At 41.3% G+C, this 12,306-nt stretch overlaps 1 protein-coding gene across 3 annotated transcripts in view; it reads left to right on the top strand.

Annotated features, from left to right (window-relative positions):
* UGGT1 (UDP-glucose glycoprotein glucosyltransferase 1) overlaps positions 1-5,750 on the top strand; it is a 47,178-nt gene extending 41,428 nt beyond the window's left edge. For 2 of the 3 annotated variants that reach the window (XM_075507473.1, XM_075507472.1), the window contains 6 exons: positions 553-735; positions 2,295-2,455; positions 2,938-3,052; positions 3,718-3,834; positions 4,171-4,330; positions 4,784-5,750. In XM_075507473.1, coding sequence (XP_075363588.1) covers positions 553-735; positions 2,295-2,455; positions 2,938-3,052; positions 3,718-3,834; positions 4,171-4,330; positions 4,784-4,809 — 762 coding nt within the window. In that variant the 3' untranslated portion in view covers positions 4,810-5,750. Of the gene's footprint in view, positions 1-503; positions 736-2,294; positions 2,456-2,937; positions 3,053-3,717; positions 3,835-4,170; positions 4,331-4,783 lie in introns of those variants that run through there. The other variant, XM_075507475.1, reaches the window with a different exon arrangement.
* The last annotated feature ends 6,556 nt before the right edge of the window (positions 5,751-12,306 follow it).

Raw genomic sequence — 12,306 nt, 5'->3', positions numbered from 1 at the left:
TGCTTCCCCCCTCCCTTCCTAATGGCTGTGTTGTAAGAGCATGCCCTGGCTAAACCTGTACTCTCCCAGTGTCAGAGGAAGCCTCACTGCTGAGAATGTCAACTGATTTGACAGTGGGCCAAGTTGTTCTAGTAAAAAAAAATTCTCCCAATTCTTTTCTCTCATTTTATTATTCCCATTTACACTGCTTTGTACAGCCCTAAATAATAATTCTCCCATCTGCAAAATTTTACGATTTGAGTAACGCATTCTTTTCAACGGATCTGTGGATCGCTATAAAATGGCTCATAAGTAATTGTGTGGGGAAAAATGCCAAAATATTTAGTTGTCTTAAGACAGTTGGCTTTACAATTTATACTGATTGTTCAGTTTGGGGTTATATCTTTGTTTGAAGTAACAATGAAACTGTAGTTATTCTTTGTGGTATTTCATTTTCTAATGTTCTATGCTTTACTATAGGACTGAAGTCTATCTCTTGTAATGCACTTTTCTTTTTCCTGCAGAGGAACAAAGAACTGAGATAAGCTACTTTTTTCCCCCCTCCCTCTGCAGGAGTTCATCCCATACATGGCAGAGAAGTATAATTTCCAGTATGAGCTCGTCCAGTATAAATGGCCACGCTGGCTTCATCAGCAAACAGAGAAACAGCGTATCATCTGGGGTTACAAGATCCTCTTTCTAGATGTGCTCTTCCCATTAGCTGTTGATAAAATCCTGTTTGTGGATGCTGATCAGGTAACACAGAGGTTGGAATTACTTGATCTTTCTCTCTTTTTCTCTCTTTTTCTCTCTTTTTCTCTCTTTTTCTCTCTCTTTCTCTCTCTTTCTCTCTCTTTCTCTCTCTTTCTCTCTCTTTCTCTCTCTTTCTCTCTCTTTCTCTCTCTTTCTCTCTCTTTCTCTCTCTTTCTCTCTCTTTCTCTCTCTTTCTCTCTCTTTCTCTCTCTTTCTCTCTCTTTCTCTCTCTTTCTCTCTCTCTTTCTCTCTCTTCTCTCTTTCTCTCTTTCTCTCTTTCTCTCTTTCTCTCTTTCTCTCTTTCTCTCTTTCTCTCTTCTCTCTCTTTCTCTCTTTCTCTCTTTCTCTCTTTCTCTCTTTCTCTTTTTCTCTTTTTTTCTCTTTTTCTCTTTTTCTTTTCTCTAGTAATAGTATGCTCCTGCATACAATTTCTGTATTATTGGAAAGGTTGCAAGTTTGAGCCCTTCACAGGCATGACTGAAGGTTGATTCTGTAACTATAGCATGCTTCAGTAAGTGCTGTTTTTTCTGCCTGTTCCCACAAAGATTGGTTTTGTTGGCCTGTCTTTTACTTTTGTCTGGTTCCTCGTTCACTCACTGTGATTCCAGGTAGTTTGCCAAATATATTCTCATTTCACCCTTCCATTTTTCCAGTTCTGTCTGTTCTCCCAGCCTGCAGATCACTTACCACATACGGTATTTTCCTAAGTCACCAAACACCCTCCCCCTCCCACCCCCCTGCTTTTAACTTGGTCAGATCCGAGTGGCTTTCAGAGGAGTGAGAAGGCAAATCCCTTGTGCAGGAAGCCATGTCCTGCTGCAAAGCAAATGGTGTCTATAAGGCTTTGTATGTGCTCACTGCCTGAACAGTTTGAAAGTATGGGATACATGTGCAGTGAGAACTGCCAAAAATACTCCTTCAAAAACATGTATGAAACTGAAAGGTACAGATTATCAACACGTAAGTATAAAATGCCTTAGGTGTTTTGGCATATGTACAGTATGATCCCATGTCAGTTAAAATCATTACAACTTATGCTAAAGTATCACCTAGGATAAATTTCCAGCTATGCTGTTCTCATTTTAGACAGTTTTTGCTCTGCTTGTAAAAGAGATATTAATGCATTTTTTTCTCACCAGAGTGGTATTTTTAGAGTAGTATCACTGCCACAACATCTGTGTCAAAAAGACATTAAAAAGCTTTCATCCCTGAAGGGTTTGCAAGCTTTCAAGAGGAAAGGGTACAAAGGATCACAGTAGAGTTCATGTATAGTGAGAATTCTTGCTGCTTATTAAGCAAAAATTTGGCACTTCAGCTGTCAAACCAACCCCTATCAGATTATTTTAAGCTCTATTTTAGTTGCTCCAGCTCTAAGGGCAGGGGAGACAACACTTTTTGTGCTGTGTTTTTGTACTACGTATACATAATGCAAAAGACTGCAGAGTATAACAGGTAATTCTTCCTTTAACTCTTTGCTCAGTTTGAATTAAATCCTGACCAGCATTTCAAAATAACCTGTGGCAGGCTTCTACAAATAAAAATAAAATGTCCTTTCCCTTCAGATTGTGCGCACAGATCTAAAGGAATTAAGGGATTTCAATCTAGATGGTGCTCCTTATGGATATACTCCGTTCTGTGACAGTCGAAGAGAAATGGATGGCTACAGGTTCTGGAAATCGGGATACTGGGCGAGTCATTTAGCTGGAAGAAAATACCACATCAGGTACTGAAGAATTCAGTTTTTTCAAAAGAGAGGGGGAAAGCTTTTGCTGCTACTTAGAATTAGCAGAAAACTAGCTGAGCCATATGATGCTGCAGTGATGAACCACTTTTTGCTTACTGTTGCCTCTAAGGTTCTGTTGCCTATGGTCCATTTGAATCACTAGGGACACTAAAGTTACTTTCAGTATGCTACAGCTTTTACAGATGAAGAACTGAAGTGTTAACTAACCAGACATCTTCATTTGTTAATAACAAATGTTGGAAGAAGGGACCGCATGACAGCAAAGCTAAGATAGATTTGTTGAAAACTTTTTTTCATACATGCCATGACCTTGTCAGAACTGCTTTCCTGCCTTGTATTAGAAAATTTGATGTACTGCCACCAAGAGATTGTTTTAGCATAATATATCTCGGGGTCTACTGGGGCTGCAGTAAGTTACCCATCGGTCAAATGTCATTACTAATTGCGTCATCTTCATGTAGTGCTCTGTATGTTGTGGATCTGAAGAAGTTCAGAAAAATAGCAGCTGGAGATCGACTCAGAGGACAATATCAGGGTCTTAGTCAGGATCCTAACAGTCTGTCCAACCTTGATCAGGTGTGTTTTTATTGCATTTGTTTTGTTTTGTTTTACTGGGGTATGATGGCAGGTTGGGACCTTTCCTTTCCTGGCCAAACTTCAATCACAGCCAGATGCCAGTGGCAGTCCCGTTATGCCCTGCCTTCAAGTGAGGCAGGTATTGATAGCATCAAATATAACTGGTGGGTGGAAATGACACCTTCTCCTTAAATGTCTCAAGACTATCAAATTTTCCAGTATACTCCAAGACATAACACAACTGGGTACTTGTTTCTTGAGCTATCCAGCTCTGAGTGCTTTACTGTGCACTGACCTAATAACATGGAAATAAGGCTTGTACTGTGGTGGATGGAAAAAACTAACACAATGGTTTTAATCAATTAACAATAGTCTTCCAAACTGGTCCAGTACAGGTTTGATACTGGATTCATATTACTGCTTTAATACTGTTTGCTAAATAACTAACTTTCCACAAAATAAGATTAAGAGTTGTAATATGCAGGTTTTTTTCCAAAGGACTTTGTTTGGAATGGAATGAAAGGTTGATTAATTGGTTTTTATTTGCCCTGGGAAAAAAACTGTTTACAAAAGTTAAACTTCTCAGTACTGTTTGGCTGGGGGGGGTTGTTCCTCCCACCCTGCACCTTGTGGAAACTGCTCCTAACTCTTATTCTTCACAACAGGATTTGCCTAACAACATGATCCACCAGGTGCCCATTAAATCACTCCCACAGGAGTGGCTGTGGTGTGAAACATGGTGTGATGATTCCTCAAAGAAGAGGGCAAAAACCATTGATCTGGTAAGTATGGCTCCCTCATTCTTATGTCACAATAAAATATAGTGACCAATTTTAGAGGCACTTCCCTACCTCAGATCTAGGTACCTCATCCTGTATTGTTACTTAAATGTTTTCAGCACTTCAGTTTTTTCCTTTAGCTTCTCTATTTTTCTTACCTGGAGCAGGGGCATTATTACGAATTTGGAAAGAGACTTGACACTGTACTTAGCTAAAACACTGGCATGTGGTGTTCACCAACAACAGATTAATTCCACCAGGGGGAAGCATACCTCTATTCAGTAAATAAACCTTTTTTACGTGGTAAGTGTCTGAACAGTTCATATGTTTTGTTTGCAGTGTAATAACCCAATGACCAAAGAGCCCAAGTTGCAAGCAGCGATGCGTATAGTTCCCGAATGGCAGGACTATGATCAAGAAATCAAACTGCTCCATGGTCTTTTCCAGAAAGAAAAAGAAATGGGAATGCCAGCTAAGATGCCAGGACAACACACACATGGTAATCTTTCTGGCTATTTCCCTACTTTTGTGACTTTCTTCCTACCTGTTTGAACTTTGGGGTTAAGTTGCATACTTGTTCACTGTAAGCTTGCACCACGCAAACGCTTGCATGGAGGATCTGTTAAATAATCTGTGTATTTTAATGGGACAAAAGGGCCTTGCTGAGTGAGGCTGGTGTAACTTAACCTGATTCTGAAACTTAGAGAACAGAGCTATATTGCACACTTGTTCCAGCTCTGTTAAAGACCCTCACTGTTCCTGCAATTTTATGAGTTTGGCCTTATCTTAACCCTTAATTAAGTGCCGCTATACACAATGGGTATTAATTGTTCTTCAGTCACTGGTAACTGTGCAAAGAACAAGTCTTTGGGGTTTATACTAATTTTCAAACCAATCTGCCAATTGAGGCAGCTGGAAATAGAGTGCTCATTTTTTCTCTCCTCTTCTACAGATCCAGCAGCACATGCGGAATTATGATCCATGGAGAAAAATTCAAGTTAGACTGTTTCATAGACAATTTTTATATTGAAAGCTAGGTTTTTTTTCTGGTATGTCTGCAAAACTGCTGAATAATTGAATGGGATGATGTATGCATTTTTATTACTTGCCTTTGGGTTAATTTCTGCATATGAAATAGGATCTGGATTGCTGGAATTAGCATTACTGTTTTTTTGCACCTGTGGTGGAGATGAAAGAGCCCATAATGGAATTTAGCATTTCAGAAACAAAACTTCAAAATCCACTGGAAAAGCCACAGCCTGTTCTTTCAGCTGTTGCTGCCTCCACCACTGATGAAGATCCTGTTAGCCTCAGATCTAACTTGAGAGCCTAGAAATCGCAGACCCATTGAGCCGTTGGCTGGAACCTAAGTCCTAAACTCAACTGATGGAGATAATTTTTCCAGGTAACATTAAAAGGCTCAGAATCATGCTTTGAATTTGGGATACTGTTTTATCTGCAGGTTTTCAAACGGTTGGAAACGCTTCTCAGATTTGTCAAGTATGCCCTTGATTTTGTAACAAATCCAGCATTACTTAGATTTTCTATTTCCTGTCTTCATTTATTGCCCAACTTTTGAAGGTTTGGCTTAATGTAAAGCTACCACAATCTATTTAAATGCCCATCCAAATACAAATGCCTAAGCTTAAAAAGTGAGCAGAACATTGAATTTGGCAGCTCAGTTCCTCCTAGCCCATCTGACTTGAATCAAAGTGCCCTCCTTCCTTCCTGCTCAAAGTTTAAATCAGTCTGCAAAACTGGTAGGGCCTTACTATTGCTGTGGTTCACTGATTCATGAATGTTTTCTGTTTATGAAAAATCTGTGGAAGCTTGGAAGTTTTTCATCATGTACATTTCATTAACTTTATTTTTCTTCAAACAGAGATGTTGTCACATCAATAAAAACTTTGGAGTTCTTAGGTCTTAAGCTTTAGTTCACACTCAGTCCTTTGATCGTCCTTTTTGCTTGCACACATCACAGTCCTAATTTGATTTTGGGGTTTCTGAATATTTCACCTGCATTTGTTTCCATTCTATGCACAGACAAGAAAACATTTTCCTGCAAGGATTAATTACCCTGGGCTAGTTTTACAATTCATCTTCATGTCTTAATTTTTAAAGATGATACTGCCATAGTTCTGTGTTATGAACATACCAATTAAAAAAAAATCCTCAAATCCTGTTTCCCTCATTCTGTAGGATTATTGTCTGCTCCCTAGAACACTGAGAAGTTGAAGAATTGAAATGTAAGAACTGAAGTAGTATTTCTAGTAGTAAAATACAGCTCCCTCTGCACAGCTTCTTTAGAAATCTAAACTGGGATCATTTCTGCCTCCCATGTTTTTATACAGGTATATGTTCTGTGCTGTAAGAGCTTCACACTAAAGATAATCCTGACTTAAGATATTCTTCTAGAATTACTGTATTATACAAATGTTTTGGAGGAATCTGAAAGACAGCAGCTGTAGTGTTTAAACTGTTCAACAGGGCAGCTGAACAGAAAAGCAGCTCTTGTCTATCCAGCTCAAGAAAGGGTCACTAACCCAAACTCTTAAAAAAAATGTTAAAAGAAATAGCCAGGGTCCCTTAAACGCACATTGCTGGCACTGTTGTGTCAACAGGTCAGTAAACTAACCAGTAACACTGCACATACCCACCACAAGTGTATCAAAAGTGGGTAATTCTAGAAAGGTATGGGTATCACTCATCCTTCTGTGATGGAGTGACTACATCAGTGGACAACACCATCCTTCTCTCTAACTTGGAGAGATATGGGTTTGATGGGTGGACTGTTTGGGGTGAGGAATTGGTTAGATGGTCGCATCCAGAGGGTAGCGGTCAACGGCTCAATGTCCAGATGGAGACTGGTGTCAAGCCGTGTCCCTCAGGGGTCTGTATTGGGACCAGTACTATTTAATATCTTCATCAATGACACAGACAGTGGGATCGAGTGCACCCTCAGCAAGTTTGCAGAGAACACCAAGCTGAGTGGTGCAGTTGACATGCCTGAGGGACAGGATGCCATCCAGAGGGACCTGGACCAGCTGGTGAAGTGGGCCCATGTGAACCTCATGAGGTTCAACGAGGCCAAGTGCAAGGTCCTGCACCTGGGTTGGGGCAACCCCCAGTATCAATACAGGCTGGGGGATGAAGGGATTGAGAGCAGCCCTGTGGAGAGGGACTTGGGGGTACTGATGGATGAAAAGCTGGACATGAGCTGACAATGCACACTCGCAGCCCAGAAGGCCAACCGTATCCTGGGCTGCATCAAAAGAAGCGTGGCCAGCAGGTCACGGGAGGTGATTCTGCCCCTCTACTCCGCTCTCGTGAGACCCCACCTTGGAGTCCTGCGGTCAGCTCTGGGGTCCCCAGCACAGGAAAGGCATGGACCTGTTGGAGCGGGTCCACAGGAGGGCCACAAAAATGGTCAGAGGGCTGGAACACCTCTCCTCTGAAGAAAGGCTGAGAGAGTTGGGGTTGTTCAGCCTGGAGGAGAGAAGGCTCTGGGGAGACCTTATTGCAGCCTTTCAGCACTTAAAGGGGGCTTATAAGAAAGATGGGGACAGACTTTTTAGCAGGGTCTGTTGCAATAAGCCAAGGGGTAATGGTTTTAAACTAACAGAGGGTAGATTTAGACTGGATATAAGGAAGACATTTTTTACAATGAGGGTGGTGAAACACTGGACCAGGTTGCCCAGAGAGGTTGTAGGTGCCCCATCCCTGGAAACATTCAAGGTCAGGCTGGACGGGGCTCTGAGCAACCTGATCTGGTTGAAGATGTTCTTGCTCATTGCAGGGGGGTTGGACTAGATGACCTTTAAAGGTCCCTTCCAACCCAAACCAGTCTATGATTCTATGAAAGAACAAGTTAATCCCCTCTCCAGAGGAAAAACTATGCAAACATGGGGGGGCTGGATATCAAACCATGAATTTACAGAGTATGAGTTACCAGCTTAGGTACTTTCCACTTTGTGGGTTTTTAAATTCAGATAGTCTCCCCGATGCTCTGTAAATTACAAGTGGCTTATGCTTCCCATCCAAACTGTTCCAGTTAAGGATAAGCAGACTTTACACTAGAAGGATTTTGTTCTAATGTAAAAAACAATAATGTGCCTGCCAACAAATTAATTGCATACTATGTTAATTAGCCTATTTTAAACAGATAATACAGCACATGTAAGATTACCCTTTCTGTGTTCAGCTACAAACCACTTATGCCTCTTTGGAGCACATGGAATGGCACAGGATCAGGTGGGCAGCAGCTGTACACCAGAGTTTCATCCAGGGATGGACGGGGGCAGTAGAGGAGGATCGCTTAGGATGGATGGTGTGTGGGTGGGGAAAGAACCTGCCCAAGCCCTCAGAACAAGTAAAGTGCAAGTTTTCTGCAAAACAAGACCCTCTCTTATCCAGAACCATATTTGGCTTAACTTTTTTTCAAATATTATTAGAAGCCAGAAGATAGAGAATAAAGTAACCTCTTAAATTCAGCACAATATTTACAATGCCTTTTTTGGAGTTGAATAAGGAAAAAATATTTTTAATTAAATGTCAGTTAAAGAATTATTTTTTTTAAATTATACTTCTCCGTTCTAATAGTTAATGTATGCACTTACTTAAACACCCACACCGCATACTTTTTTTTTAATTATAAGATGTAGCAAGCTATGGAGAATATTTTTGTTCCCTCTGATTAACAGAGACCATGCTCTTCTGTTCAGCTCTTATTAAGAAAAAAAAAAAATCTAACAATTGATAGAGAAAGAAATCAGAAACATGCATTTTGAGATTTTTGTACCTTTTGCAGTATTCTTAAAGAGTCCTGTACCTGTTCTCAAGTACATTATAAAATGCACATGGTACTAATCATTCTGAATGTGAAGTACTCCAGGTTTTCCTGGGAAGCCACTATTTATTTGCACACAAGAATAACAATCACAGAGGAGAACAGTCACTTACTTTGGATCTGTGCATACGCTTGCTTGTAGTGCTCAACTGGGCCTTAAAAGAAAAATCTTTTCACAGCTCCATCTAGAAAGAATCTCAGAGTAAGATGATTACTGATATGGAGCTGCTTCTGATCATACCAGTGATGGCCTGTTCCTGTAAACTAGTAAGACTGATAAGAAAAAATAGAAAATAGGGATTCCAGAGGTCACAACATAATTTGGGATCCCTCAGACTAGACAGGCCACTTCTATGGCAAAGTGATGACACTGTTCCAAATCTCTGGATACAAGCAGCTTGTCCTCTTGGTGAAAAGTTCACACTGAAAAATGCCCAGTATTTTATTTTAAAAGGAAGATTTCACTGCCTTACTGGAAAACAAATAGCAGAGAAATATGTTTTTAAGATTTCTCTTTCATTGAGCTATTGGGGGATGGGTTGTAAAGGAAATTAAAGGAGTGGGGCATGTACAAAGCACTAAATAGCCAGGCACAATCTTAGGAACCAAAACTTTTTTTTTTTTTTAAATATAAACTGTTTTGCATATCCAAATCCTCTGTAATCTGTTCAAGAATATACCATAACTCAGTGTGGCACTGATACCTACTGACCCAAGATAGCGGGAGTTATTCTCTACTGAATGTTACCTGAACTGAGATTACAGTGAGTTTCCTAGTGCAGTAGCAACAGTAAGATCTGTCTAACATAATAAAGCCTTTTCTGTTCTTTACACATGCCTCTCATGTCACTTACTTTGGGCCTGATAACTGATGTTTTAATGGAGTTGCCGAGAGTACATTTTTCACTTATTCTTGTATTCAGGTGTTGGGATACTGTTGAAAAGCTTCTAGAAGAGAAAAGTAAAGAGTTCTTCCTCCAAAGCCAGTCTTGTTAATGATGGTATTAAAGTAATCCCTAAACCGAGAGACTTCTGTTAAAGAAATGATAGAAATATTTTACATTTAAGGTAGATTTATATCTTTTTTTCAACTCTACCTACTAATAATAAAAAAAAGGTGCTTTTATGTCAGTTTTCTTCATTTGATTGTGTTTTACACTGATACATTCATGGTAAGCACTCAGAAAACTTAGTGTTTCTCAGATAATGCTTGCAACTACAAAGCTGTGTCTGGGTCTCTTTCAGCATTGGGAATGAATGAATTCCAAACTCCTATGGTACTCTGAGAAAAGCCTCTCAACCAGAGCATCTTTATTATTCAGAGAGCTACGAAACAGACAGTTTTACACAGAAAGCTTAGTTGAATGCCATAGAAATATGTATTTGGTTTCCTACAGTTGGCTGTTTGAATTTGCTCACGTTTGGATAATGAGAACAAATCCTAGGAGACAACTAGAAGGGGAAAAGGAAGCAGCCAGAGAGAATGAATAGATGCCATATGCCTCTTGCCTCCTCAGCCAGTAAGAGGTTTTGCACCACCCCCCTTTTAATTTTCAAAGTACATATTTAAGCATGTGACTGTACATCAATACCTGGTTTTATGTCTGAGACTGATTTCCCTCTACCCCAAAAGAGCTAGCTTAAATGAGAAAAAAGTCTGATGGCTGCAGGGGGAATGGAAAAAGTAGTTTTGAATCTTTTTCTACAAACCCCAATTTTTAAAATTGTATTAGCCTGAATACAACCGATTTTTTGATGGGCAAACTGTCCCATTCCCCTCCACCCCCACCCTGCCAAGCCTATCAATACATGCCTGTAACTTCAGCCATACACCATATATATATAGCTCAATGTGAACATGTCAAGAAGCGCATTCCTCCAGCTGGGACTGTCACGCCACACAGTGCAGGATGTCTCCCTCACTGCTGTAACACGCCAAGGGCAGCTGCTGTAGAAGCTCACCATGTTCTGGCTTGTCTCTGGACTTCTTGCCACACGTGGAAGGCATTACTCAAGGGTGTCCAACCTGCCTCTTCACTTTCTCAACAGCAATCTTAAAACTAATTCCCAGCATCTGTGTCTAGCTCCCATCAATAGCAGAGCCAGCTTTTCCAGTGCAAGGCTTACCGCCCTGCTCTGAATTAATAGCCTGGGGAGATTCAGTCATCACAGTGCACTATAACACAGAGGCTCGTGTGAGGACTGTCCACCCCATCCTGTGCTGAGGCTGCAGCTGTAGTCTGTGCTACAGGCAGATACCAGCGTGTCCACAAGGTAGCCCCATACCAACGGGTATCACCATCTGCTGTGTATCACCTACGGATGTGCTCTTACAGCATCAGAACAAGTCCCTGCCACTCAGCCTTTCTTCAACCTGAGATGTCTTTCACTGCAAACCAGTTACACCTAAATTTCTGCTCAGTCATTCTACGTACTAGTTAATGGAATTCAGAAGATCCTGGGGGGGGGATGACAGGGATGGGAGACTGATACAGGGAAGTTACAACAAGGAACAGAATTGCAGTTGAGGAAAACCCGGTTTGTTTCTAGCTTGTTTCAATTAGGAGGAGGCAAGCCCTGCAGGATGCTCATTTTCTCTCATGGTTCTGTTTAAAGGAAAACAGGCAGTTGAAAAGCAAAGGTCCAAGGTTACCTGAGAGCACTATGAGGTGCAAGGGTACTTGCGGAGCCAGAAATACACACCGGTGGCAGCCCTTTGCCTCTGGCATATCAGATCCAGACTGTGTGAACCTGCGACCACAGCTTTGCTGGAACGCTAGCTAATCTCCCCATAATACAGTGCGGCAAAACTCACCTCACCTCCACCTTCCTCCACGCGTAGCATTTGGTTTTGTTATCGGGAGTCACCCTTCAGTAAGGAAGCATGGTGCATCTATGGAAGAGTTTGCCACAAAATTAAAGCAGTACTTTACCCAAAGCTCTGTTTAGTGCTGCTGGTGGTGTATTCAGCACAGCAGCTCAAATCTAGCTCCTATGCATGCAGGAGAGGCGAAAGGGAGGAGAAGCCTCTACACACATCGCAGGCACTTGATTCATTTCTTGTTTGCCTTGTACCATTTAGGCTCTATCTGGGGAACAGATATACACTCATATGACGGTAAGCAGTGCTTCACCTCCAGGTAAACAAACCACCTTTCCAGATGCTGCTCTTGCTGCCTGTTTCCATGTATTGATCAAATACTCACACTGACATAACAAGATGAAAAAAATCAGTCACTAAAATGCACTTCAGAGTTAGACAAACTACAATACTTAGGGTGCCCTTATCATCAGGGTTTAGAAATAGTGACAGAGATTCCCCATGCCAGTCTTCCATGCACACTGTCCTAAGCCTGATGAGATCCCTCTCTAGATTACTGGTTTGGCCTGGGTCCCCATCCAAGACGCACGTGGCAGTGCCTGTGGCACGCAAAAGCATCCCTGCAATTTAGCACACAGCACACACCAGCATCCTCAGCTGTGCTTTGAGTGCAACAGGCTTTCCTGTCCTATCATCAGTGACTTCTTGCCTGCACACAGCTCTATGCCATTCTAACAACCAGCTAGCACCCTCTGTAGAAAGGCCCACTGGATTTAACCCTGTCCCTAGCAGACACCTGCAGCCTGCA

Source organism: Mycteria americana, chromosome 7 (genome assembly GCF_035582795.1).
Source record: "Mycteria americana isolate JAX WOST 10 ecotype Jacksonville Zoo and Gardens chromosome 7, USCA_MyAme_1.0, whole genome shotgun sequence".
In the NCBI taxonomy this organism is placed as follows: Eukaryota; Metazoa; Chordata; class Aves; order Ciconiiformes; family Ciconiidae; genus Mycteria; species Mycteria americana.
The sequence above is the reverse complement of the archived record's forward strand: the minus strand, read 5'-3'. Positions and strand labels throughout refer to the sequence as shown.